The sequence below is a fragment of the Oncorhynchus clarkii genome, chromosome 25, assembly GCF_045791955.1.
Source record: "Oncorhynchus clarkii lewisi isolate Uvic-CL-2024 chromosome 25, UVic_Ocla_1.0, whole genome shotgun sequence".
Classification (NCBI taxonomy): domain Eukaryota; kingdom Metazoa; phylum Chordata; class Actinopteri; order Salmoniformes; family Salmonidae; genus Oncorhynchus; species Oncorhynchus clarkii.
In genome coordinates, this window is record NC_092171.1 from 31,358,596 (window position 1) to 31,385,499 (window position 26,904).

Sequence of the window (26,904 nt, forward strand, 5' to 3'; positions counted from 1 at the left end):
AGAGATCCGGTATTTACGAAATTGCACTGATTGGCCCGTTTCAGAGCCCAGTTCTTAGGGACTGTATGGTCAAACCCTCAGTTCTAAAGCCTGGTATGGTAAGTTGATTTATCTCCTTAAAGACTCAGCTGTAGAACATTCACCTTGAAGCCAGGTATAGAGTAAATCTCTGGGCTGGGTTCATTTGGCTCGTGTTAAAAGTCAGGACTCTTTCTCTCTGTTCTGTCTTTCTCTGGCCCTTCTTCCTCGTCCTTCCATCACTCCGTCTCTGCCCATCCACCTATCTGTCAATGTGTGGTGTGCTTCGAGGTGTGCTTAGCGAGAGGGATCAGGTTTTAAGAGGTTTCCAGCTGTAGGGAGATGAGGAGAGCGGCTGCGGAATGGCCTCTTGCACCCAATTTCAGAAGGCCTGATAAGCTGCCAGTAGCATAGAAAGTGTCAGGGAACTTGTCTTTTAAATATCACAGTAACCAACAGGGCGAGCTTTTTACCTCTTACAGTCTGAAACAGTGGTATTCAAACTCGGGGACCTAATGTTTTTCTGACAGAATTTCTGGGGATCCCATTTTTTTTCACTACAATTTCTCGTGACCCGACCCCAAATCTAATGACACAACCTTAAAAAAACAAACATTTTCATTACATTTTCATCTCTTATCAAAATGAAAATAAACCAATAAATACATTTACTCCAAAAAAATGTTTTCTTCAAATGATCTTTCTCAAAAACTTTTAAATATTGTTCCATACAATAATCTGTACTCTTAATTTGTTGTTCCTAAAAGAATCATACAAATATTTGTTTAGCCTATCCCACTGCTGTTCCCATACAACTTTAATACCACTGGTCTGAACTGAAGACCACTCCTGTGTGGAACATCCTATATAGTGCACTACTTTTGCTATTCCTTATATACTTTCGTGCACTAATTTTGAGAAGGGTCCAGGGGGCTCTGGTGAAAAGAAGTTACTATATAGGGAATAGGGCGCCATTTGGGATACGGTGTTTGTAGATGTGTACTATTTACCACAATACAACACATTGATATTTATTCACATTTCATCTTTCACAAGGTTCCCAAGCAAAATATGACTCAAATCTCAATGAGAGCAGCATAGCATTATAAAGGCTTCATAGATAGAACATTCACAATGGTTAAATGGCCAACGGTGCTTTTTTTAGGGATTGATGCCAGTACCTCTACTCTCCATAGCTATTTAGTTTGAAAGGTCCAGTTTATCTGTAGGTAGGTAGCTGTACCTTCAGTCAGGAAAACGGAGAGACAATGTGATTACATTTTATTATGATTTAGAAGAAAGAGCAAGACAAATTGTGATGCAAATCTCTCTCCCAGTATGCTAATTTGAAGTTATTAACTGACATGTTTGCTTTCCCTTTGATCAAACCAATGAAGACTAGGGATGCGTCCTAAATGTATCCCTATTCCCTATATAGTGCATTCGAGCCATAGGGCTCTCGTCAAAATGTATACACTATGTATTGAGTAGGGTGCCATTTGGGACGGAGACTAGACTACTCTAGGTTCTCTAGTCTCTTTATCAAAGAAGGAGAAATAAAAATAAAACATTTCTCCAAATGATTTTCACATTCTTTAGTTGGGATGCTTTGTGTGTCTGATTCTGTCATCAAATAACTGTCAATTAGGGAAGAGAAAACAACATTCACATTACTGTCAAGACATGAAATATGAAATATTCATGATGGCAATAGTTCATGTTTGTCATTGTCTCTTGGTTGATCTGGACTGGTGTGTGTGTGTTGACATGTTTTTTGATTAAATGTTAGTTCTCAGTTGAACGAGATGGTTTATTACTGGTCCTTGCTAGTACCCATTCATCAAACCATATTTAAGGCATGTCATTTTAAACATATTGTCAATGTACTTCACATACTCTACAAAAAGTAAACATGTCTAAGATATACTTTTATTTTTGTCAGGGATCGTACATTTCACTTGCTAATTGCTCATTAGTAATCTAATATTAACCTTGAATGGAGAACTTGAGTACTCATGCCAATCCCTGCTAGGTGAAGCATTTTAGTTCCTTTTGTCCCTTGCAAATTTGCTTTCATACGATTGACTGAATTAAGCAGAAGAGTGAATCATAAAGTGGGTGCTATTTGACAGAAATGTGCTGTTTTGTTGCCTTGACAGACAGCAGGTGGCCTGTCTCTGAAAAGACAGTACCATCAATGCCCACTAGATGGTAATGGTGAGTTATAGGTATAGTTGGGTGTCTGTTACCATGTAATAATACTGATAACATCACATTATTAATAATTATATAATAAGTGTTATATACTGTAGCTTTAAACCAAAGACTCAATAAGCAACCATAAGGAAACAAAACAACTGTGGTAATGATAATAAAATAGAAGGTGAGTGGTGGTTCCAGCAGCATCAGTAATATTCCACTATGTTCTAATGAAGATGTGTTGGAAGCCTCATGGCCATGGTGTTGTAGTTGAACTCTCCTTCTGGGTTGATTTGAGCGATGTATTCTTTAGAGGGCGTGTTTGTGAAAGGTGTGTGTGTGTGTACTGTCCATATTTCCCCTCTTCTTCACTACATCTCCTTTCAGCCCCCCCAATACACTCCCTCTCACATCGTTGCTCTTCTTCGCTCTCTCTCCTTTTGTTCTTCTCTACTTCTCCTCTCTCATCCCTCCCTCTTTTTGAATCCCCCTCCTTCTTTCCTCTGTCATGTCCTCTGCGTCAATGTAATGACTACTGTCAATGTCAGCCTCTCTCTCTCTCTTTTCCAAGGTGGGTGGCCGCAGATGACCGGGCTGGAAAATGATGTTGTCGCATTGGCTTTGAATTGAATTGACCTGATTGTACCTTCTGTACATGTTTGAGTGGCTGGGACTACCCCCCCCCCCCCCCCCCCCCCCCCACACACACACACACACACACACACACACACGCAGTCCTCTTGTGTTAGAAGTGGGTAGTCAGTTAGTGAGTTTTTAATGCATGTGTCTCCCTCCTATAGATATTCACCCCCCTGTGAAGGTGGGGTGGGATAGGCTGTTGTCAGTGAGTGTAGCAGGCCATCTGAAGTAGAACCCAGTGAGTGTAGAACCCAGTGAGTGTAGCAGGCCATCTGAAGTAGAACCCATTGGAAGGAAGAGTGCCTCTTCCTTCCAATGGGACTGTATGAGTTTGTAACTGTGTGTGTTTGAGTATCCAGAAGCTGAATGTGTGGACCTCATAAGGTGACCTCAGTATGCAGCAAACCAATGCAAAGTAACCTTGGAATGTGTGTGTTTGTGGCGCATGGTGTGATGATATTTTTTTTTGTGTCCCAGTGGTGTCGTTTTCATTTCCTCTCTGAGGAGCTCCATGTATCTGTCCATCTATCTAACCTTCCCTTTCCTCTCTGAGGAGCTCCAGGTATCTGTCTAACCTTCCCTTTCCTCTCTGAGGAGCTCCAGGTATCTGTCTAACCTTCCCTTTCCTCTCTGAGGAGCTCCATGTATCTGTCTAACCTTCCCTTTCCTCTCTGAGGAGCTCCAGGTATCTGTCCATCTATCTAACCTTCCCTTTCCTCTCTGAGGAGCTCCATGTATCTGTCTAACCTTCCCTTTCCTCTCTGAGGAGCTCCAGGTATCTGTCTAACCTTCCCTTTCCTCTCTGAGGAGCTCCAGGTATCTGTCTAACCTTCCCTTTCCTCTCTGAGGAGCTCCAGGTATCTGTCTAACCTTCCCTTTCCTCTCTGAGGAGCTCCAGGTATCTGTCTAACCTTCCACAGGCAGGTAGCAGTCAGGGCCCAGCCCAGGATCAGGCCTGGCTGCTGGGCTCCACGTCGACACTACACCTCTCCCACTAGGATCCATCCGCTAGTCTATACGCTTATCTTTTAATGGCTGTCAGAGCAGAGCAGGACGAGGCTCAACGCTGCTCCTCCATCCCACTACCACTTCTTCTCTGTCAAAACCAGGGGTAGGGAGGAGGCTGCAGTCTACCTGGGGTATTATTCCATCCCCTGTCTTCAATATTTGGGGACACCCTGTCATTTAAGTGGACATATGTCAAAGAGTTAAAGTAGTAACTTATATTTAACTACTAGTAGGTTGTAGGTTGTAACTAGTAGGTTGTGTCAGGTGAAACGTGTGGGTGTTGAGGGGGTAGGTTGTCAGGTGAAACGTGTGGGTGTTGAGGGGAGTAGGTTGTGTCAGGTGAAACGTGTGGGTGTTGAGGGGGTAAGTTGTGTCAGGTGAAACGTGTGGGTGTTGAGGGGGTAGGTTGTGTCAGGTGAAACGTGTGTTGAGGGGGTAGGTTGTGTCAGGTGAAACGTGTGGGTGTTGAGGGGGTAGGTTGTCAGGTGAAACGTGTGGGTGTTGAGGGGAGTAGGTTAGGGTTGGCCCTGTGAGTGTGATTCTCCTCACTTTACTGTTGGGATAAATCAGTGTCACTGTCGGACTGTCTCTTACACACACACACCTCACACACACCCAGCCATCCACTCGGGGAGAAATGTGACCACTTGCTTTTATAACCTTACCACCACAGCCCTAGCTAAATACCGCTCTGTGTGTGTGTAACAACGAGAGAGCCTTGGTTACGTGTCTTACTGTGGAGAGAGCCTTGGTTACGTGTCTTACTGTAGAGAGAGCCTTGGCTACGTGTCTTACTGTGGAGAGAGCCTTGGTTACGTGTCTTACTGTGGAGAGAGCCTTGGTTACGTGTCTTACTGTGGAGAGCCTTGGTTTCGTGTCTTACTGTGGAGAGAGCCTTGGTTTCGTGTCTTACTGTGGAGAGAGCCTTGGCTACATGTCTTACTGTGGAGAGAGCCTTGGTTACGTGTCTTACTGTGGAGAGAGCCTTGGCTACGTGTCTTACTGTGGGTTCCTTCCTACTGAACTGGAGTCTTTTTGCTGCAGCTCACTTAGCATGTTGGGGAAGCACAGGTGCTCTGCTCTCTCTCTCCGTCTCTACTTATCCCTCTTTCCCCCCTCCACCACACCCTTATCTCCCCCCACCTATATCTCTTTCTAGCTGCGTATTGTACTAGTCCTCTCCCTCCACCTCTACCTCCTGCTAGGTTGGAAATGAGCCCTTGGAGGCGTCCAGTGTGGGGCTTTAAATGTAGATTTCTGTGGCACTGGTGGTTCTCTGTCACCCAAATTGATGAAGCAGGTTGATGACGTCTGCTGGGCACAACACATTAAGTTGACAGTGATGTATGGGGGCCAACGCCACCCTAATCCTCACACCGCAGAAGCTAACACACACACATGCTAACATACACCACGCTAACATACACTGTTTTTAGGATGTTAGGCAGTGTCAGGATGACATTTCACACACTGTTTTTAGGATGTTAGGCAGCAACAGGATGACATTTCACACACTGTTTTTAGGATGTTAGGCAGCAGCAGGATGACATTTCACACACTATTTTTAGGATGTTAGGCAGCAGCATGATGACATTTCACTTTTTTTTTCACTCTTTCCCTCCTCACTCCATTTCTCTCCATCTTTTCTTCTCTCCATCTCCCTTTCTTTCTTGCACTCCATTTCCTTCTTTCTCTCCTTTTCTCTCTTCCTCACCTTCAATTTCCAGACTCATCTGACCACCAGTAAACTGCCCTTGAAGGATGCCTTCACGTTCGACGACTACAGGTTGGTGTGTGTTTCTGTCTGCTTGCTTTTTAAATGGCTTTCCTCCACCTCCCCTGTGTGTGTTGGTGTGGGTGTGTGTGTCGGCCTTCTTTTTAAATAGCTTTCCTCCACCTCCCCTGTGTGTGTTGGTGTGTGTGTGTGTGTGTGTGTGTGTGTCTGCCTGCTTTTTAAATGGCTTTCCTCCACCTCCCCTGTGTGTGTGTGTGTGTGTCTGCCTGCTTTTTAAATGGCTTTCCTCCACCTCCCCTGTGTGTGTTGGTGTTTCTGTCGGCCTGCTTTTTAAATGGCTTTCCTCCACCTCCCCTGTGTGTGTTGGTGTGTGTGTGTCTGCCTGCTTTTTAAATGGCTTTCCTCCACCTCCCCTGTGTGTGTTGGTGTTTCTGTCGGCCTGATTTTTAAATGGCTTTCCTCCACCTCTCCTGTGTGTGTTGGTGTGTGTGTCGGCCTGCTTTTTAAATGGCTTACCTCCACCTCCCCTGTGTGTGTTGGTGTGTGTGTTTCTGTCTGCCTGCTTTTTAAATGGCTTTCCTCCACCTCCCCTGTGTGTGTTGGTGTGTGTGTCGGCCTGCTTTTTAAATGGCTTTCCTCCACCTCCCCTGTGTGTGTTGGTGTGTGTGTTTCTGTCTGCCTGCTTTTTAAATGGCTTTCCTCCACCTCCCCTGTGTGTGTTGGTGTGTGTGTTTCTGTCTGCCTGCTTTTTAAATGGCTTTCCTCCACCTCCCCTGTGTGTGTTGGTGTTTCTGTCGGCCTGCTTTTTAAATGGCGTTCCTCCACCTCCCCTGTGTGTGTTGGTGTGTGTGTCGGCCTGCTTTTTAAATGGCTTTCCTCCACCTCCCCTGTGTGTGTGGGTGTGTGTGTCGGCCTGCTTTTTAAATGGCTTTCCTCCACCTCCCCTGTGTGTGTTGGTGTGGGTGTGTGTGTCGGCCTTCTTTTTAAATAGCTTTCCTCCACCTCCCCTGTGTGTGTTGGTGTGTGTGTGTGTGTCTGCCTGCTTTTTAAATGGCTTTCCTCCGCCTCCCCTGTGTGTGTTGGTGTGTGTGTGTGTGTGTCTGCCTGCCTGCCTGCTTTTTAAATGGCTTTCCTCCACCTCCCCTGTGTGTGTCTGCCTGCTTTTTAAATGGCTTTCCTCCACCTCCCCTGTGTGTGTCTGCCTGCTTTTTAAATGGCTTTCCTCCACCTCCCCTGTGTGTGTCTGCCTGCTTTTTAAATGGCTTTCCTCCACCTCCCCTGTGTGTGTCTGCCTGCTTTTTAAATGGCTTTCCTCCACCTCCCCTGTGTGTGTCGGCCTGCTTTTTAAATGGCTTTCCTCCACCTCCCCTGTGTGTGTTGGTGTGGGTGTGTGTGTCGGCCTTCTTTTTAAATAGCTTTCCTCCACCTCCCCTGTGTGTGTTGGTGTGTGTGTGTGTGTCTGCCTGCTTTTTAAATGGCTTTCCTCCGCCTCCCCTGTGTGTGTTGGTGTGTGTGTGTGTGTGTCTGCCTGCCTGCCTGCTTTTTAAATGGCTTTCCTCCACCTCCCCTGTGTGTGTCTGCCTGCTTTTTAAATGGCTTTCCTCCACCTCCCCTGTGTGTGTCTGCCTGCTTTTTAAATGGCTTTCCTCCACCTCCCCTGTGTGTGTCTGCCTGCTTTTTAAATGGCTTTCCTCCACCTCCCCTGTGTGTGTCTGCCTGCTTTTTAAATGGCTTTCCTCCACCTCCCCTGTGTGTGTCGGCCTGCTTTTTAAATGGCTTTCCTCCACCTCCCCTGTGTGTGTCGGCCTGCTTTTTAAATGGCTTTCCTCCACCTCCCCTGTGTGTGTTGGTGTTTCTGTCTGCCTGCTTTTTAAATGGCTTTCCTCCACCTCCCCTGTGTGTATATTCTCATCTGCATAAAACAATATGCACATTTCCCACCAGAGATGTTTCCATCAAACTGGTAAAAGGCTGTGTGTGATGAAATAGTGCACGTAAAAATGACTTTTGCCATTAAATTCCTATGTACCGAATGTAAAAATACAAGTTAAAAGGTTTTCTGTCGATATGATGGTTAATACAGTATATCAAAATGTGCATTTCCACCTCCATTTCTGTCATTTATTTTGCCAACACAAAAAGATCCCACCGTGTCGAACCGCGTTTTCTGTCTGCTTTTATCAAACTGTGACCAGCATTTCATGTTTTCATCAGCCCGGTCGTGACTTTTTTCATGCGTCAGGTAAATGTTTGGATGGGAACATGGTTAGTAACAAGGTTTGCTATCTGATGTGGTTGAAGCCACTTATCTTGGGGACTAGTTGAATTTCCCAAATCTCTCAAATCTCCCAAATTTCCCTAATCCCTATAGATGGGCGGTTTCCTCAGTGATGACCCGTCAGAACCAGATCCCTACAGAAGACGGTAGCCGTGTCACCCTTGCCCTCATCCCTCTCTGGGACATGTGTAACCATACCAACGGCCTGGTGAGTACTACAAACACCCTACTACATACGTATTAGATCACTATTGCATGCCTGAAGCATGCCTATTGCACGGCTGAAGCATGCCTATTGCACGGCTGAAGCATGCCTATTGCATGGCTGAAGCATGCCTATTGCATGGCTGAAGCATGCCTATTGCATGGCTGAAGCATGCCTATTGCATGGCTGAAGCATGCCTATTGCATGGCTGAAGCATGCCTATTGCACTACTACACACTTCCCACTATTTGGAGGTTTTAAAAAATAATTCTAGATTTGAGAGAAACCACACAGACTGTGTTTTCCTCAGTTGATTACGCTTATCTCATGGGCATCTGTTACTTATTTGAATCATTTGGCTTTGATTGTGTTTAGTGACTGATTTGTAACAGAGCAATAATATCCCCTCCTTTAGTATGCATGTTAACTGCATTTACGCCCCTCAAATTAGATATGTTTTTGTGAAGACCCGATACATTGCTGAAACAAGTCATTTAAAGACTGAAATGTCTTTCTGTATATTCCCTTGGTGTTTGTTTAATAAAAATAGGTTGCAGCTTCCAACATATTTCCACATTTTATTGCTGTTCTTTAGCTCCAGTTCCTTGAGTATGTTGTTATTCTCACTGGTGATAATTGTATGGGTTCATTCAATGTCCTTCATTTCTGCCTATTTGTGTAAACCTCTCACTACCTCAGAATCTGGGGAAGTATCTGTATTGATACAGACCTTGATTATTTATGCTAAACTAATACATTCATGTTTTTAAATAAATGTTCTTATTTTGTTGGTTAGTCTTGTTATTAGAGGAATGGATGATGGATATACAGCTCTTTTAATACTAGGAGAGAAGCTGGTCATGTGTTGTAAAATAAATGTGCTGCAAATTGTATCGCCAGTCAGTCAGTGAAGAAGCTCCCAGAATTCACTGCAGCTCTATAGTATAACTACTCTATTTATTTTGACTGTAAAGTGTGTTTTGATTTTTAAACATGTTTGATTAGTGACTGTTGGAAAAACCTAATTGAAGCGAATCAAAGACTGGTTCAAATCAGTGAATGGATGAATTACAGTTTGTGTGTTGTTCAGATCACCACTGGTTACAACCTGGAGGATGACCGGTGTGAGTGTGTGGCTCTGCAGGACTACAAAGAGAATGAACAGGTGAGTCGGGTCAGGGTAGCATGGACTCTTTAGCTACTATACAAATTGTCCAGGGGTGTACATGTACACCAAGCGGCCTCATGCTACAGAAACAAGAGGACCCTGCCCTATGGGCCATGACTTATTTGAACTATACATCATGTTGGATTGTGTAGGATCTGATTGCATCATGTATGTCAATCAAAAGGCAGTTGGTTCTAAATCAACTGTCAACTCCCTCCATCTGGGTTACTTTTAACAACAGCCACAACAGTTCCCTAAATGAATGTTGCATGTATCTTCTTTTGTTTGTTTCCTATGTATTATTTGTTGTCCATCACACAGTTCAGAGATCAATTGTATTCTGCCATTTGAATGAACTCGAGCTTGATAGGCAGCTGTGCAAGTCAAACACACTCCTGAAAGCTCAAGCTGTCTGTAAAGCCATACTCTGTAATTGACTCTGGCCTGAGTATCACTAGTTGTGTTGTAGTGGTGACGTTATGTTCACCTCTGAGAGGCCTTGACAGACTGGTTGACTGGTGTTGATGTTATGTCAGGGAGAAGGCCATGCCAGAGCTGGGTGTGAGTCAGCTGGACCTAGCCAGGCTTAACGGTCCAACCCTCTGCTCTAAAGCAGTGTGTTATTGTTTCACTCCCTCCCTGTCACTTACTCACTGGCTGCATCACAATTCTCCACCTTTTACAGAAGTATGCACTTCCACACTCCATGTCATGGATTTAAAAGCATAGGATTGGTGTCAGCGTTGGCTGGAGGGAGGTTTGAATAATTGGTGTAAGCATTGGCTGGAGGGAGGTTTGAATAATTGGTGTAAGCATTGGCTGGAGGGAGGTTTGAATAATTGGTGTAAGCATTGGCTGGAGGGAGGGTTTGAAGAATTGGTGTAAGCATTGCCTGGAGGGAGGTTTGAAGAATTGGTGTAAGCATTGCCTGGAGGGAGGTTTGAAGAATTGGTGTAAGCATTGCCGGGGGGAATGTTTGAAGAATTGGTGTAAGCATTGGCTGGAGGGAGGTTTGAAGAATTGGTGTAAGCATTGCCTGGAGGGAGGTTTGAATAATTGGTGTAAGCATTGCCTGGAGGGAGGTTTGAATAATTGGTGTAAGCATTGCCTGGAGGGAGGTTTGAATAATTGGTGTAAGCATTGGCTGGAGGGAGGTTTGAAGAATTGGTGTTAGCATTGCCTGGAGGGAGGTTTGAAGAATTGGTGTAAGCATTGGCTGGAGGGAGGTTTGAAGAATTGGTGTAAGCATTGGCTGGAGGGAGGTTTGAAGAATTGATGTAAGCATTGGCTGGAGGGTGTTTCCGCAGTTGTTAAATCCATACTTTGGGAGAAGGCTGGAGAATCACGACACAACCAACCTCTATTGCTCCCACTTCTTCCTCCCACTCCTCTTTCTCACCCTCTGGTGCTCCCCCTCCCTACAGTATCTCTTTAGAATGGGAATTATTTGATAAGATTCAGAGAGACCGCAGGGGGTAGGGTGACGGGGAATGGAGTGCTTGATCCCATGATTCCTCTGGCAGATATCACCATCCGGCCAAAGTGCCCTGAGCTCACAGAGTGTGTGTCCCAAATAGCACCCTGTTCCATATATGGTGCTCTACAGATCTACGGGCCCTGGTCAAAAGTAGTGCACTACATAGGGAAAAGGCATTTGAGATGCAGACTCGGCCTGAGCTCACAGAGACACAAACCACTAAGCTACATTTACCTACTAAGCTTTATCACTCCTCCTCCTGTCTGTCCCCTGCCCCTACCCCTCTCTCCAGCTTTCCCTCTCACCTGTTCCCTTCTGCTATCTGTAAATGTGGATGTAATATGTTGGAGCCATACGGGTGTGGTGTGGGGATTCTCTGTGCTCCTGTGAAGCTTCCACTAGATCAAACATGATATCATGGTTATGAGGGAAAACGGTAGAGGGAATAGGAGGTGGAATGTTCACCACATTGCTGAGCCAACCCATACCGATGTACAATAACCTTTTAGAGGTTGAGTTGGAGTCAGATGATAAAGGGGAAGTTCAGCTATCTAGTGAAGTTTGAAGAAAGCCACACCATGCATAACAGTTACTCCTGGCCCATATACCTTCAGCAGGGGGAGGAAGCAGCTAAGATTTAAGTTGTAAAATACTGAACTATCCCTTTTATGTTGAGTGGCTGTTCTCTTCTCTGTCCTCAGATCTACATCTTCTACGGGACGCGATCCAACGCTGAGTTTGTGATCCACAACGGCTTCTTCTTCCAGGAGAATGCCCATGACAGAGTCAAGATCAAACTGGGCGTGTCCAAGAGTGAACGGCTGTACGCCATGAAGGCGGAGGTGCTGGCCCGCGCTGGCATCCCCTCGTAAGTAGAGACACACGCGTACACACAGGAATCCCCTCATAAGTAGGGAGGGGGGGAAAGTGGTAGGGAGGGAAACTGGGAGAGGGGTAGAGTGAGAGAGAAATAGATGGTATCTCTCAATTATGTCAGAGATGGAGGTAATTTCAGGAAGGCAATATTTTCCTGCATTTCAGTGAATTGATCAATGTGACAATTGGCAGGACATGGCCGATATTATTACACTGCAAACACATTACTGAGGCCCGCTCTAGTCTAGCAGCATTACTATTACATTACCCAGAGCTAGTGGATCCAGGAGAGGAGAATTTACTATTAAAACAAAGGCTACACTGGGAGACTAAGGCTGTGTCTCAAACCACAGGCTATTCCTTTATAGTGCACTACATTTGACCAGAGCCCGATGTGGCTCACAACTCCTTTCATCCGTCTTCTTCATAGATCTTATTTTTATTCAACCTTTATTGAAGCAGGGAGTCCTGCTGATACCACCTGCATGAACACATCAATAAACATCAATTATACTATACATATCTACTGTATATACACCAATTACACTGTACATATCTACTGTATATACACATCAATTACACTATACATATCTACTGTATATACACATCAATTATACTATACATATCTACTGTATATACACCAATTACACTGTACATATCTACTGTATATACACATCAATTACACTATACATATCTACTGTATATACACATCAATTATACTATACATATCTACTGTATATACACATAAATTATACTATACATATCTACTGTATATACACATCAATTATACTATACACACATCAATTACACTGTACATATCTACTGTATATACACAACAATTATACTATACATATCTACTGTATATACACATCAATTATACTATATATCTACTGTATATACACATCAATTACACTGTACATATCTACTGTATATACACAACAATTATACTATACATATCTACTGTATATACACATCAATTATACTATACATCTACTGTATATACACATCAATTATACTATACATATCTACTGTATATACACATCAATTATACTATACACACATCAATTACACTGTACATATCTACTGTATATACACATCAGTTATACTATACATATCTACTGTATATACACATCAATTATACTATACATATCTACTGTATATACACATCAATTATACTATACATATCTACTGTATATACACATCAATTATACTATACATATCTACTGTATATACATATCTACTGTATATACACATCAATTATACTATACATATCTACTGTATATACACATCAATTATACTATACATATCTACTGTATATACACATCAATTATACTATACATATCTACTGTATATACACATCAATTATACTATACACGAAAAGCAAAACACAATCCTATGAATCACTGATTCTTCAGTTAAAAGGCCCTCTTCCTGAATCGGCCTAGAGTTCCCAACTCTGGGGATCATTCCACATGAGAGGTGCTAAGAAACTTAAAGCATATTTATCTAACTTGGTGGAGATTGAGTCCGGGTCTGGTAACTTATAGGTCTGAAGGTTAGGTTTGAAGTTAGGCATGGCGGAAGTTTATGCAAGAAGGCTTTCTAGGCACATTGCAACGATCTATGAGACTTCAAAGAGGGCCGGCCTACTTTCTGATACAAAATGTAACGATGTCTACTGACACATCTCCCGTAATAAAGCACAATGCACTATGATACAGTTCGTCCAATGGCTTCAGTACAGTGGCAGCTGCATTCATATAGACCATATCGCCATGGTCATTAACCAGAATGATTTAGGTTTCTGCTCTTTAATGAAGACCAGACCTGTTCCTATAGAAGAAGCCTATTTTTAATTCTTCATTTCTTAACTACTCAACATGCTTTTTAAACAATAGCTTTTTATCCATTCAGATGCCCAGATATTTATAAGCGGAAACACAATCAATGAGGGCACCATCCAAAGTACATATGCCTAAATCATCAGACAAATTGTATGTGATTTGGAAAATATCACATCTTTGGTTATACCTGCATTAAGAACCAATTTCAGTTCAACAATGGCTTTCTAATCTAATTCCCAGAATGCCCCGTCAATAAGAGATGAAAAAGCGTTTAAAATGACAGAGGGGGAGGGCTGCATGATATTAACGTAATGATAAAATGATTAAGCTTCCTGTTGATGGAAATGTCAAGGGGAGGATGGAAAGGTTCTCTCATGGTATAGAGACCTATTCTGAGACAATGATGCAATGTTTATTCTGGATAGATTTCAAATGACCAAAGCCCCAAAAACTATTCTGCTTGGCTGGAACAGAAGCCAGCACCCACACCGGCTCACCAGCCTGGTCACCCCACCAGCCTGGTCACCCCACCAGCCTGGTCACCCCACCAGCCTGGTCACCCGTGGTGTAGTGGTCTCTCTGTCTCTTGCTCATTCACTCTCTCTTGCTTGTAATTGATTGAGTGGCTATTAAAATTGCATCAGGGGATCATGGTTCGGCCTCCATGCTAAACATGAGTGGGCCTGGGTTAATTGTGGGCCACTGGCCACCATTAACATCTACTGTACCTACCAAGCCACTGATCAGGGTTTTAGATGGTTCACGTCATACAGGGATTCATTGTGGAAGGTTTTTTTTTCGGTTGGGGCTACAAGGTCCTGTGGGGTCTACTGGTCTAGCTTTATGAGGTCATATCTGTGTGTGCAAAGGGTAATGTGAATTGGAGAAGTTGTGTCTGTACTGTGATGTTTCTTTTTTACTCTTTCTCTTGCCCTCTTTGCCTCTCTCTCCCCCCTCATCAGGTCCAGTATCTTTGCCCTGCACTGCAGCGATCCTCCAATCTCTGCCCAGCTACTAGCCTTCCTCAGAGTCTTCTGTATGACTGAGGGTAAGACACACACACTCTCTCTCTGCCTCCCTCTGCCTCTCTCTGCCTGTCTGCCTGCCTGCCTGTCGTCTCTCTCTCTGTCGTCTCTCTCTCTGTCGTCTCTCTCTCTCTCTGTCGTCTCTTTCTCTCTCTCTGTCGTCTCTCTCTCTCTCTCTGTCGTCTCTCTCTCTCTCTCTGTCGTCTCTCTCTCTCTCTGTCGTCTCTCTCTCTCTCTGTCGTCTCTCTCTCTCTCTGTCGTCTCTCTCTCTCTCTGTCGTCTCTCTCTCTCTCTGTCGTCTCTCTCTCTCTCTGTCGTCTCTCTCTCTCTCTGTCGTCTCTCTCTCTCTCTGTCGTCTCTCTGTCGTCTCTCTCTCTGTCGTCTCTCTCTCTGTCGTCTCTCTGTCGTCTCTCTCTCTGTCGTCTCTCTGTCGTCTCTCTCTCTCTCTCTCTGTCGTCTCTCTCTCTCTCTCTCTGTCGTCTCTCTCTCTGTCGTCTCTGTCGTCTCTCTCTCTCTGTCGTCTCTCTCTGTCGTCTCTCTCTGTCTTCTCTCTCTGTCGTCTCTCTCTCTGTCGTCTCTCTCTGTCGTCTCTCTCTCTGTCGTCTCTGTCGTCTCTCTCTCTGTCGTCTCTCTCTGTCGTCTCTCTCTCTGTCGTCTCTGTCGTCTCTCTCTCTGTCGTCTCTGTCGTCTCTCTCTCTGTCGTCTCTGTCGTCTCTCTCTCTGTCGTCTCTGTCGTCTCTCTCTCTGTCGTCTCTGTCGTCTCTCTCTCTGTCGTCTCTGTCGTCTCTCTCTCTGTCGTCTCTGTCGTCTCTCTCTCTGTCGTCTCTCTCTCTCTCGTCTCTCTCTCTCTCGTCTCTCTCTCTGTCGTCTCTCTCTCTGTCGTCTCTCTCTCTGTCGTCTCTCTCTCTCTCTCTGTCGTCTCTCTCTCTCTCTCTGTCGTCTCTCTCTCTCTCTCTGTCGTCTCTCTCTCTCTGTCGTCTCTCTCTCTCTCTGTCGTCTCTCTCTCTCTCTCTCTGTCGTCTCTCTCTCTCTCTCTCTGTCGTCTCTCTCTCTCTCTCTCTGTCGTCTCTCTCTCTCTCTGTCGTCTCTCTCTCTCTCTGTCGTCTCTCTCTCTCTCTGTCGTCTCTCTCTCTCTCTGTCGTCTCTCTCTGTCGTCTGTCGTCTCTCTCTCTCTGTCGTCTCTCTCTCTCTCTGTCGTCTCTCTCTCTCTCTGTCCTCTCTCTCTCTCTCTCTCTCTCTCTCTCTCTCTCTCTCTCTCTCTCTCTCTCTCTCTCTCTCTCTCTCTCTCTGTCGTCTCTCTCTCTGTCGTCTCTCTCTCTCTCTCTCTCTCTCTCTCTCTCTCTCTGTCGTCTCTCTCTCTCTCTCTGTCGTCTCTCTCTCTCTCTCTGTCGTCTCTCTCTCTCTCTCTGTCGTCTCTCTCTCTCTCTCTGCCGTCTCTCTCTCTCTCTGTCGTCTCTCTCTCTCTCTGTCGTCTCTCTCTCTCTCTGTCGTCTCTCTCTCTCTCTGTCGTCTCTCTCTCTCTCTGTCGTCTCTCTCTCTCTCTGTCGTCTCTCTCTCTCTCTGTCGTCTCTCTCTCTCTCTGTCGTCTCTCTCTGTCCTCTGTCGTCTCTCTCTGTCGTCTGTCGTCTCTCTCCGTCGTCTGTCGTCTCTCTCCGTCGTCTCTCTCTCTCCGTCGTCTCTCTCTCTCCGTCGTCTCTCTTTCTCCGTCGTCTCTCTTTCTCCGTCGTCTCTCTCTCTCCGTCGTCTCTCTCTCTCCGTCGTCTCTCTCTCTCCGTCGTCTCTCTCTCTCCGTCGTCTCTCTGTCCTCTGTCGTCTCTCTCTCTGTCCTCTGTCGTCTCTCTCTCTGTCGTCTCTGTCGTCTCTGTCGTCTCTCTCTCTGTCGTCTCTCTCTCTGTCGTCTCTCTCGTCTCTCTCTCTCTGTCGTCTCTCTCGTCTCTCTCTCTCTGTCGTCTCTCTCGTCTCTCTCTCTCTCTGTCGTCTCTCTCGTCTCTCTCTCTCTCTGTCGTCTCTCTCGTCTCTCTCTCTCTGTCGTCTCTCTCTCTCTGTCGTCTCTCTCTCTCTGTCGTCTCTCTCTCTCTGTCGTCTCTCTCTCTCTCTGTCGTCTCTCTCGTCTCTCTCTCTCTCTGTCGTCTCTCTCGTCTCTCTCTCTCTGTCGTCTCTCTCGTCTCTCTCTCTCTGTCGTCTCTCTCGTCTCAATTCAATTCAAGGGCTTTATTGGCATGGGAAACATGTGTTAACATTGCCAAAGCAAGTGAGGTAGACAACATACAAAGTGAATATATAAAGTGAAAAACAACAAAAATTAACAGTAAACATTACACATACAGAGGTTTCAAAACAGTAAAGACATTACAAATGTCATATTATATATATATATACAGTGTTTTAACAATGTACAATGTACGGAGAGAGACGACAGATGACAGAGAGAGACGACAGACGACAGAGAGAGACGACAGAGGACAGAGAGAGAGAGACGACAGACGACAGAGAGAGACGACAGACGACAGAGAGAGACGACAGAGAGAGAGAGAGACGACAGAGAGAGAGAGAGACGACAGAGAGAGAGAGAGAGTGTACGTCTCTCTCTCTCTGTCGTCTCTCTCGTCTCTGTCGTCTCTCTCGTCTCTCTCTCTCTGTCGTCTCTCTCGTCTCTCTCGTCTCTCTGTCGTCTCTCTCTCTCTGTCATCTCTGTCGTCTCTCTCTCTGTCGTCTCTCTCGTCTCTCTCTCTCTGTTGTCTCTCTCTCTGTCGTCTCTCTCTCTGTCGTCTCTCTCTCTCTCTGTCGTCTCTCTGTCGTCTCTCTCTCTCTGTCGTCTCTCTCTCTCTCTGTCGTCTCTCTCTCTGTCCTCTCTGTCGTCTCTCTCTCTGTCCTCTATGTCGTCTCTCTCTCTGTCGTCTCTGTCGTCTCTCTCTCTGTCGTCTCTCTCTCTGTCGTCTCTCTTTCTGTCGTCTCTCTCTCTCTGTCGTCTCTCTCTCTCTCTGTCGTCTCTCTCTCTGTCGTCTCTCTCTCTCTCTGTCGTCTCTCTCTCTCTCTGTCGTCTCTCTCTCTCTCTGTCGTCTCTCTCTCTCTCTGTCGTCTCTCTCTCTCTCTGTCGTCTCTCTCTCTCTCTGTCGTCTCTCTCTCTCTCTGTCGTCTCTCTCTCTCTCTGTCGTCTCTCTCTCTCTCTGTCGTCTCTCTCTCTCTGTCGTCTCTCTCTCTCTCTGTCGTCTCTCTCTCTCTCTCTCTGTCGTCTCTCTCTCTCTCTCTCTGTCGTCTCTCTCTCTCTCTCTCTGTCGTCTCTCTCTCTCTCTCTCTGTCGTCTCTCTCTCTCTCTCTCTGTCGTCTCTCTCTCTCTCTCTCTGTCGTCTCTCTCTCTCTCTGTCGTCTCTCTCTCTCTCCGTCGTCTCTCTCTCTCTGTCGTCTCTCTCTCTCCGTCGTCTCTCTTTCTCCGTCGTCTCTCTCTCTCCGTCGTCTCTCTGTCCTCTGTCGTCTCTCTCTCTGTCCTCTGTCGTCTCTCTCGTCTCTCTCTCTGTCGTCTCTCTCGTCTCTCTCTCTCTGTCGTCTCTCTCGTCTCTCTCTCTCTGTCGTCTCTCTCGTCTCTCTCTCTCTGTCGTCTCTCTCGTCTCTCTCTCTCTGTCGTCTCTCTCGTCTCTCTCTCTCTGTCGTCTCTCTCTCTGTCGTCTCTGTCGTCTCTCTCTCTGTCGTCTCTCTCTGTCCTCTCTGTCTTCTCTCTCTGTCGTCTCTCTCTCTGTCGTCTCTCTCTGTCGTCTCTCTCTCTGTCGTCTCTGTCGTCTCTCTCTCTGTCGTCTCTGTCGTCTCTCTCTCTGTCGTCTCTGTCGTCTCTCTCTCTGTCATCTCTGTCGTCTCTCTCTCTGTCGTCTCTGTCGTCTCTCTCTCTGTCGTCTCTGTCGTCTCTCTCTCTGTCGTCTCTGTCGTCTCTCTCTCTGTCGTCTCTGTCGTCTCTCTCTCTGTCGTCTCTCTCTCTGTCGTCTCTCTCTCTCGTCTCTCTCTCTCTCGTCTCTCTCTCTGTCGTCTCTCTCTCTCTCTGTCGTCTCTCTCTCTGTCGTCTCTCTCTCTCTCTCTGTCGTCTCTCTCTCTGTCGTCTCTCTCTCTCTCTCTGTCGTCTCTCTCTCTCTGTCGTCTCTCTCTGTCGTCTGTCGTCTCTCTCTCTCTGTCCTCTGTCGTCTCTCTCTGTCCTCTGTCGTCTCTCTCTGTCGTCTGTCGTCTCTCTCTGTCTGTCGTCTCTCTCCGTCGTCTCTCTCTCTCCGTCGTCTCTCTTTCTCCGTCGTCTCTCTCTCTCCGTCGTCTCTCTCTCTCCGTCGTCTCTCTCTCTCCGTCGTCTCTCTGTCCTCTGTCGTCTCTCTCTCTGTCCTCTGTCGTCTCTCTCTCTGTCGTCTCTGTCGTCTCTCTCTGTCGTCTCTCTCTCTGTCGTCTCTGTCGTCTCTCTCTCTCTGTCGTCTCTCTCGTCTCTCTCTCTCTGTCGTCTCTCTCGTCTCTCTCTCTCTCTGTCGTCTCTCTCGTCTCTCTCTCTCTGTCGTCTCTCTCGTCTCTCTCTCTCTGTCGTCTCTCTCTCTCTCTGTCGTCTCTCTCGTCTCTCTCTCTCTCTGTCGTCTCTCTCGTCTCTCTCTCTCTGTCGTCTCTCTCGTCTCTCTCTCTCTGTCGTCTCTCTCGTCTCAATTCAATTCAAGGGCTTTATTGGCATGGGAAACATGTGTTAACATTGCCAAAGCAAGTGAGGTAGACAACATACAAAGTGAATATATAAAGTGAAAAACAACAAAAATTAACAGTAAACATTACACATACAGAGGTTTCAAAACAGTAAAGACATTACAAATGTCATATTATATATATATATATATACAGTGTTTTAACAATGTACAATGTACGGAGAGAGACGACAGACGACAGAGAGAGACGACAGAGGACAGAGAGAGAGAGACGACAGACGACAGAGAGAGACGACAGAGAGAGAGAGAGACGACAGAGAGAGAGAGAGACGACAGAGAGAGAGAGAGAGTGTACGTCTCTCTCTCTCTGTCGTCTCTCTCGTCTCTGTCGTCTCTCTCGTCTCTCTCTCTCTGTCGTCTCTCTCTCTCTGTCGTCTCTCTCTCTCTGTCGTCTCTCTCTCTCTGTCGTCTCTCTCTCTCTGTCGTCTCTCTCTCTCTGTCGTCTCTGTCGTCTCTCTTGTCTCTCTCTCTGTCGTCTCTCTCTGTCGTCTCTCTCTGTACTCTCTCTTGTCTCTCTTGTCTCTCTCGTCTCTCTCTGTCGTCTCTCTCTGTCGTCTCTCTCTCTGTCGTCTCTCTCTCTGTCGTCTCTCTCTCTGTCGTCTCTCTCTGTGTCGTCTCTCTCTCTGTCGTCTCTCTCGTCTCTCTCTCTCTGTCGTCTCTCTCTCTCTGTCGTCTCTCTCTCTCTGTTGTCTCTCTCTCTCTGTCCTCTCTGTCTTCTCTCTCTCTCTGTCCTCTCTGTCGTCTCTCTCTCTTGTCTCTCTCTCTGTCGTCTCTCTCTCTCGTCTCTCTCTGTCGTCTCTCTCGTCTCTCTCTGTCGTCTCTCTCTGTCGTCTCTCTCTGTCGTGTCTCTCTCTGTCGTGTCTCTCTCTGTCGTGTCTCTCTCTCTGTCGTGTCTCTCTCTCTGTCGTGTCTCTCTCTCTGTCGTCTCTCTCTCTGTCGTCTCTCTCTCTGTCGTCTCTCTCTCGTCTCTCTCTCTCGTCTCTCTCTCTGTCGTCTCTCTCTCTGTCGTCTCTCTCTCTGTCGTCTCTCTCTCTGTCGTGTCTCTCTCTCTGTCGTGTCTCTCTCTGTCGTCTCTCTGTGTCGTCTCTCTCTGTGTCGTCTCTCTCTGTGTCGTCTCTCTCTCTGTCGTCTCTCTCGTCTCTCTCTCTCTGTCGTCTCTCTCTCTCTGTCGTCTCTCTCTCGTCTCTCTCTCTCTCGTCTCTCTCTCTCTCGTCTCTCTCTCTGTCGTCTCTCTCTCTGTCGTCTCTCTCTCTGTCGTCTCTCTCTCTGTCGTGTCTCTCTCTCTGTCGTGTCTCTCTCTGTCGTCTCTCTGTGTCGTCTCTCTCTGTGTCGTCTCTCTCTGTGTCGTCTCTCTCTCTGTCGTCTCTCTCGTCTCTCTCTCTCTGTCGTCTCTCTCTCTCTGTCGTCTCTCTCTCGTCTCTCTCTCTCTCGTCTCTCTCTCTCTCGTCTCTCTCTCTCTCTGTCCTCTCTGTCTTCTCTCTCTCTCTGTCCTCTCTGTCGTCTCTCTCTCTTGTCTCTCTCTCTGTCGTCTCTCTCTCTCGTCTCTCTCTGTCGTCTCTCTCTGTCGTCTCTCTCTGTCGTCTCTCTCGTCTCTCTCTGTCGTCTCTCTCTGTCGTGTCTCTCTCTGTCGTGTCTCTCTCTCTGTCGTGTCTCTCTCTCTGTCGTGTCTCTCTCTGTCGTGTCTCTCTCTCTGTCGTGTCTCTCTCTCTGTCGTGTCTCTCTCTCTGTCGTGTCTCTCTCTCTGTCGTGTCTCTCTCTCTGTCGTGTCTCTCTCTCTGTCGTCTCTCTCTCTGTCGTCTCTCTCTCTGTCGTCTCTCTCTGTCGTCTCTCTCTCTGTCGTGTCTCTCTCTGTCGTGTCTCTCTCTGTCGTCTCTCTCTCTGTCGTCTCTCTCTCTGTCGTCTCTCTCTGTCGTCTCTCTCTGTCGTCTCTCTCTGTCGTCTCTCTCTCTGTCGTCTCGCTCTCTGTCGTCTCGCTCTCTGTCGTCTCTCTCTCTGTCGTCTCGCTCTCTGTCGTCTCTCTCTCTGTCGTCTCGCTCTCTGTCGTCTCTCTCTCTGTCGTCTCTCTCTCTCGTCTCTCTCTCTCTGTCGTCTCTCTGTCTGTCTGTCTCTCTCTCTCTGTCGTCTCTCTCTGTCTCCTCTCTCTCTGTCGTCTCTCTCTGTCGTCTCTCTCTCGCTCTCTCTCTGTCGTCTCTCTCTCTCTGTCGTCTCTCTCTCTCTCTCTCTCTCTGTCGTCTCTCTCTCTCTCACTCTCTGTCGTCTCTCTCACTCTCTGTCGTCTCTCTCTCCTCTCTCTCTCTCTGTCGTCTCTCTCTCCTCTCTCTCTCTGTCGTCTCTCTCTCTGTCGTCTCTCTCTGTCGTCTCTCTCCTCTCTCTCTCTGTCGTCTCTCTCCTCTCTCTCTCTGTCGTCTCTCTCTGTCGTCTCTCTCTGTCGTCTCTCTCTGTCGTCTCTCTCTCTGTCGTCTCTCTCTCTGTCGTCTCTCTCTCTGTCGTCTCTCTCTCTGTCGTCTCTCTCTCTGTCGTCTCTGTCGTCTCTCTCTCTGTCGTCTCTGTCGTCTCTCTCTCTGTCGTCTCTGTCGTCTCTCTCTCTCGTCTCTCTCTCTGTCGTGTCTCTCTCTGTCGTGTCTCTCTCTGTCGTCTCTCTCTCTGTCGTCTCTCTCTCTGTCGTCTCTCTCTCTGTCGTCTCTCTCTGTCGTCTCTCTCTGTCGTCTCTCTCTCTGTCGTCTCGCTCTCTGTCGTCTCGCTCTCTGTCGTCTCTCTCTCTGTCGTCTCGCTCTCTGTCGTCTCTCTCTCTGTCGTCTCTCTCTCTGTCGTCTCTCTCTCTGTCGTCTCTCTCTCTCGTCTCTCTCTCTCTGTCGTCTCTCTGTCTGTCTGTCTCTCTCTCTCTGTCGTCTCTCTCTGTCTCCTCTCTCTCTGTCGTCTCTCTCTGTCTCCTCTCTCTCTGTCGTCTCTCTCTGTCGTCTCTCTCTCGCTCTCTCTCTGTCGTCTCTCTCTCTCTGTCGTCTCTCTCTCTCTGTCGTCTCTCTCTCTCTCTCTCTGTCGTCTCTCTCTCTCTCACTCTCTGTCGTCTCTCTCTCTCTCACTCTCTGTCGTCTCTCTCTCTCTCACTCTCTGTCGTCTCTCTCTCCTCTCTCTCTCTGTCGTCTCTCTCTCTGTCGTCTCTCTCTGTCGTCTCTCTCCTCTCTCTCTCTGTCGTCTCTCTCCTCTCTCTCTCTGTCGTCTCTCTCCTCTCTCTCTCTGTCGTCTCTCTCTGTCGTCTCTCTCTGTCGTCTCTCTCTCTGTCGTCTCTCTCTCTGTCGTCTCTCTCTCTGTCGTCTCTCTCTCTGTCGTCTCTCTCTCTGTCGTCTCTCTCTCTGTCATCTCTCTCTCTGTCGTCTCTGTCGTCTCTCTCTCTGTCGTCTCTGTCGTCTCTCTCTCTGTCGTCTCTGTCGTCTCTCTCTCTGTCGTCTCTGTCGTCTCTCTCTCTCTGTCGTCTCTCTCTCTGTCGTCTCTCTCTCTGTCGTCTCTCTCTCTGTCGTCTCTCTCTCTGTCGTCTCTCCCTCTGTCGTCTCTCTCTCTGTCGTCTCTGTCGTCTCTCTCTCTGTCGTCTCTCTCTCTCTCCTCTCTCTCTCTGTCGTCTCTCTCTGTCGTCTCTCTCTGTCGTCTCTCTCTCTCTCCTCTCTCTCTCTGTCGTCTCTGTCGTCTCTCTCTCTGTCGTCTCTCTCTCTCTCTCTCTCTCTCTGTCGTCTCTCTCTCTCTCTCTCTCTCTCTCTGTCGTCTCTCTCTCTCTCTCTCTGTCGTCTCTCTCTCTCTCTCTGTCGTCTCTCTCTCTCTGTCGTCTCTCTCTCTCTCTCTCTCTCTCTCTCTCTGTCGTCTCTCTCTCTGTCGTCTCTCTCTCTGTCGTCTCTCTCTCTCTCTCTCTCTGTCGTCTCTCTCTCTCTCTCTCTCTCTCTCTCTGTCGTCTCTCTCTCTCTCTGTCGTCTCTCTCTCTCTCTGTCGTCGTCTCTCTCTCTCTGTCTTCTCTCTCTCTCTGTCGTCTCTCTCTCTTTCTCTCTCTCTCTGTCGTCGTCTCTCTCTCTCTCTCTGTCTCTCTCTCACACACACACACACACACACACACCCATACATGCACACACTCAGTGAGCCCAAACAAACAAGGCAGGACACCAGATGTGAATTGGGAGTTATCCACATTCAGAGGGTCTGAAAAATATTCATTCACATGTTGAAACACCTAGTGTCTGGTGACATAAATCTCACTGTGCCAGGCTAGCGTCCTCCGGCTAGAAGCTGGGCAGAACAGGATTCAAGTACAGTTTGAAATAATTTCAAATACTTTACTTGATCGGCTAACTTGTTGAACTTTTTAGGGCTGCAATCCCGTTAACGGGATCGGTATGACAACAGCCAGTGAAAGTGCAGGGCGCCAAATTCAAACAACAGAAATCTCATAATTAAAATTCCTCAAACATACAACTATCTTATACCATTTTAAAGGTAATCTTGTTGTTAATCCCGCCACAGTGTCCAATTTCAAAAAGGCTTTACAGCGAAAACACCACAAACGATTATGTTTGGTCACCTCCAAATCACAGAAAAACAGCCATTTTACCAGCCAAAGACAGGAGTCACAAAAAGCACAAATAGAGATAAAATTAATCACTAACCTTTGATGAGCTTCATCAGATGACACTCATAGGACTTCATGTTACACAATACATGTATGTTTTGTTCAGTAAAGTTTATATTTATATCAAAAAAATCTCAGTATACATTGGCGAATTATGTTCAGTAGTTCCAAAAACATCCGGTGATTATGCAGAGAGCCACATCAATTTCCAGAAATACTCATAATAAACGTTGATCAAAGATCAAGTGTTATACATGGAATTTTAGATCCACTTCTCCTTAATGCAACCGCTGTGTCAGATTTCAAAAGGAAACCATGCAATAATCTGAGGTCGGCACTCAGAGCCCAATCAAGACCAAAATATATCCGCCATATTGTGCAGTCAACAGAAGTCAGAAATAACATTATAAATATTCACTTACCTTTGATCTTCATCAGAATGCACTCCCAGGAATCCCAGTTCCACAAATGTTTGATTTGTTCGGTAATGTCCATCATTTATGCCCAAATAGCTACTTTTGTTAGCGCGTTTGGTAAATAAATCCAAAGTCACGAAGCGCGTTCACTAAAAGCAGACGAAATGTCAAAAAGTTCCGTAACAGTCAGTAGAAACATGTCAAACGATGTATTGAATCAATCTTTAGGATGTTTTTAACATAAATCTTCAATAATGTTCCAACTGGAGAATTCCTTTGTCTTCAGAAGTGGGATAGAACAGAGCTCGCTCTCACATGAACGCGCATGGTCAGCGCATGTTCAGGTCATGGTAGACCTTACTCAATTAGCTCTCAATCGCCCCTCCTTCCCAGTAGAAGCATCAGACAAGGTTCTAACTGTTGACATCTAGTGACTGTTGACATCTAGTGGGAGCCTTAGGAAGTGCAAAATGACCCATAACCTACAAACCTCAGATTTCCCACTTCCTGGTTGGATTTTTTTCTCAGGTTTTTGCCTGCCATATGACTTCTGTTATACTCACAGACTTCATTGAAACAGTTTTAGAAACTTCAGAGTGTTTTTCAACTGGGACTGAGGAGCAGGCAGTTTCCTCTGGTCACCTTTTCATCCAAGCTACTCAATACTGCCCCTGCAGCCATAAGAAGTTAATGGGAAAAGTCCTTGTACTCCAGGCAGGCTAAAGCAAACTCAGTCTATTTAATGCAACCCTTGCTGTTAATAGATCGCAGAGCAGCATTCAACTGCCCTAAACGTTTGGAAATGATGAGTTCACTTTAAAAGGCATCTCAAGTGCAATTGCACTGTTTAGCTCACATCTGAAGACTGGGGGGCATTTAGGACGTACTACAGATCGCTATAATATCCTAATGATTATGATCACACTTCCTCAATTCCAGTAATATGGTGACACTATAGGAAAGCTGGTTTGGTATGGTTTAGAAACTTGGGATCCAAGCTGGAGTTTTCAGTGTGGCCCTGTCACCTGGACATGTGGAAATACAGTATCTTGACACCTATAATAAAAACCTCCAGGCTTCCGTCATAACTGTCATTTATTAGAAAAAACAATTAGTTTAGGAAAAAAACTATCCCGCCCAACTCGTCATCCTGAATAATGGACATTCTGGAGTAATAATAACACAACCAACGATCTGTAGTAATACTAGTCCCGTGCCATTAGGTCTTTGGTCACGTGCATGAGATGCATACTTGTGTCACGGAAAGAGAGCAAGGATTGAGGGAATATGGAACGTTTTTCCTAAACAAATTGGTGATTTCGGTAACAGAACTTTTCAGTCAGAAATAGCTGTAATTATCTTGCAGTTTCAGCAACATGGACAGCTCGATAAACACTGATGTTCTGTGGTGGTCGCTACAGCAGGGGGGAGAGAGAGACAACGGGTTCTAGTCACAGTCACTCGCTGTCTTTTTTAACACAGCGCTGCAAGTCTGAGCCCGGCACAATCAAATCAATTGCTGGTCGGACTCCCTCTAGTTATTTGTGTGTCTTAATTATTTAATCAAACAGTGTGCTTAAAGCATCAGACAAGCTCAGTGAATATAGTTGATTTGATTAAAACACATAGGATGTGTCAACATATTGAATAATACATTTAAAACAAATTTGACCAATCGATTGGACGAAAGAACAGACGACGACTTGGTCGATTTTTTTAAAAACATTTTTATTTATTTATTTTTGTGTCAACGATCTACACAAAATACTCTGTAAAAGTGGATGAAAAATTCTAACGTTTGTAAATCATTTATGAAAAATACAACACTATCTTGATTAGATAAGTACTCAAACCCCTGAGTCAATATGTGTTAAAATCACCTTTTGGCAGTGATTACAGAGTCTCAAAGAGCTTTTGCACACCTGGATTGTACAATATTTGCACATACATTTGTTTATTCTTCAGCTCTGTCAAGTTGGTTGTTAGTCAATGTTAGACAGCCATTTTCAAGTCTTGCCAGAGAATTTTCAAAATGATTTTAAGTCCAAACTGTAACTAAGCCACTCGAACATTCAATGTCGTCTTGGTAAGCAACTACGTTGTATATTTGGCCTTGTTTTATTTGATTTCTACTCATCTACCAATAGGTGCCCTTCTTTGCGAGGCATTGGAAAACCTTTGTGGTTTAATCTTTTTTTGAAATTCACTGCTCGGCCTGAGGGACCTTACAATTATCTGTATGTGTGGGGTACAGAGATGAGCAGTGGTGGAAGAAGTTCCCCCCTATCATACTTGAGTAAAAGTAAAAATACCTTAATAGAAAGTGACTCAAGTGAAAGTCACCCAGTAAAATACTACTTAAGTAAAAGTCTAAAACTATTTGGTTTCAAATATACTTTGGTATCAAAAGTAAATGTAATTGCTCAAATATACTTAAGTACCAAAAGTAAAAGTATAAATCGTTTCAGGCTTTCCATAACAAAGGGGAAAATATAATTCTGCTTTGAAAAAATCTAAATTGATTCAATTTTAAGTGTGTGGGTGTATTATGATGTGTGTGTTTGCGCAGCGTTTGAACATATTAGGCAGTCATCCTCCCCTCCTTTCATCCTCCCCTCCTTTCATGTTCCCCCCTTTTCACCCTCCCTCCTTTTCACCCTCCCCTCCTTTCACCCTCCTCTCCTTTTATGTCCCCTCC

At 45.8% G+C, this 26,904-nt stretch overlaps 1 protein-coding gene across 1 annotated transcript in view; it reads left to right on the top strand.

Annotated features, from left to right (window-relative positions):
• The window catches only part of LOC139383693 (actin-histidine N-methyltransferase-like), a 50,128-nt gene that overhangs the window by 17,673 nt on the left and 5,551 nt on the right, over window positions 1-26,904 (top strand). The window contains exons 7-11 of the mRNA XM_071128246.1: window positions 5,592-5,650; window positions 7,971-8,085; window positions 9,173-9,247; window positions 11,429-11,595; window positions 14,410-14,495. Coding sequence (XP_070984347.1) covers window positions 5,592-5,650; window positions 7,971-8,085; window positions 9,173-9,247; window positions 11,429-11,595; window positions 14,410-14,495 — 502 coding nt within the window. The remainder of the gene's footprint in view (window positions 1-5,591; window positions 5,651-7,970; window positions 8,086-9,172; window positions 9,248-11,428; window positions 11,596-14,409; window positions 14,496-26,904) is intronic.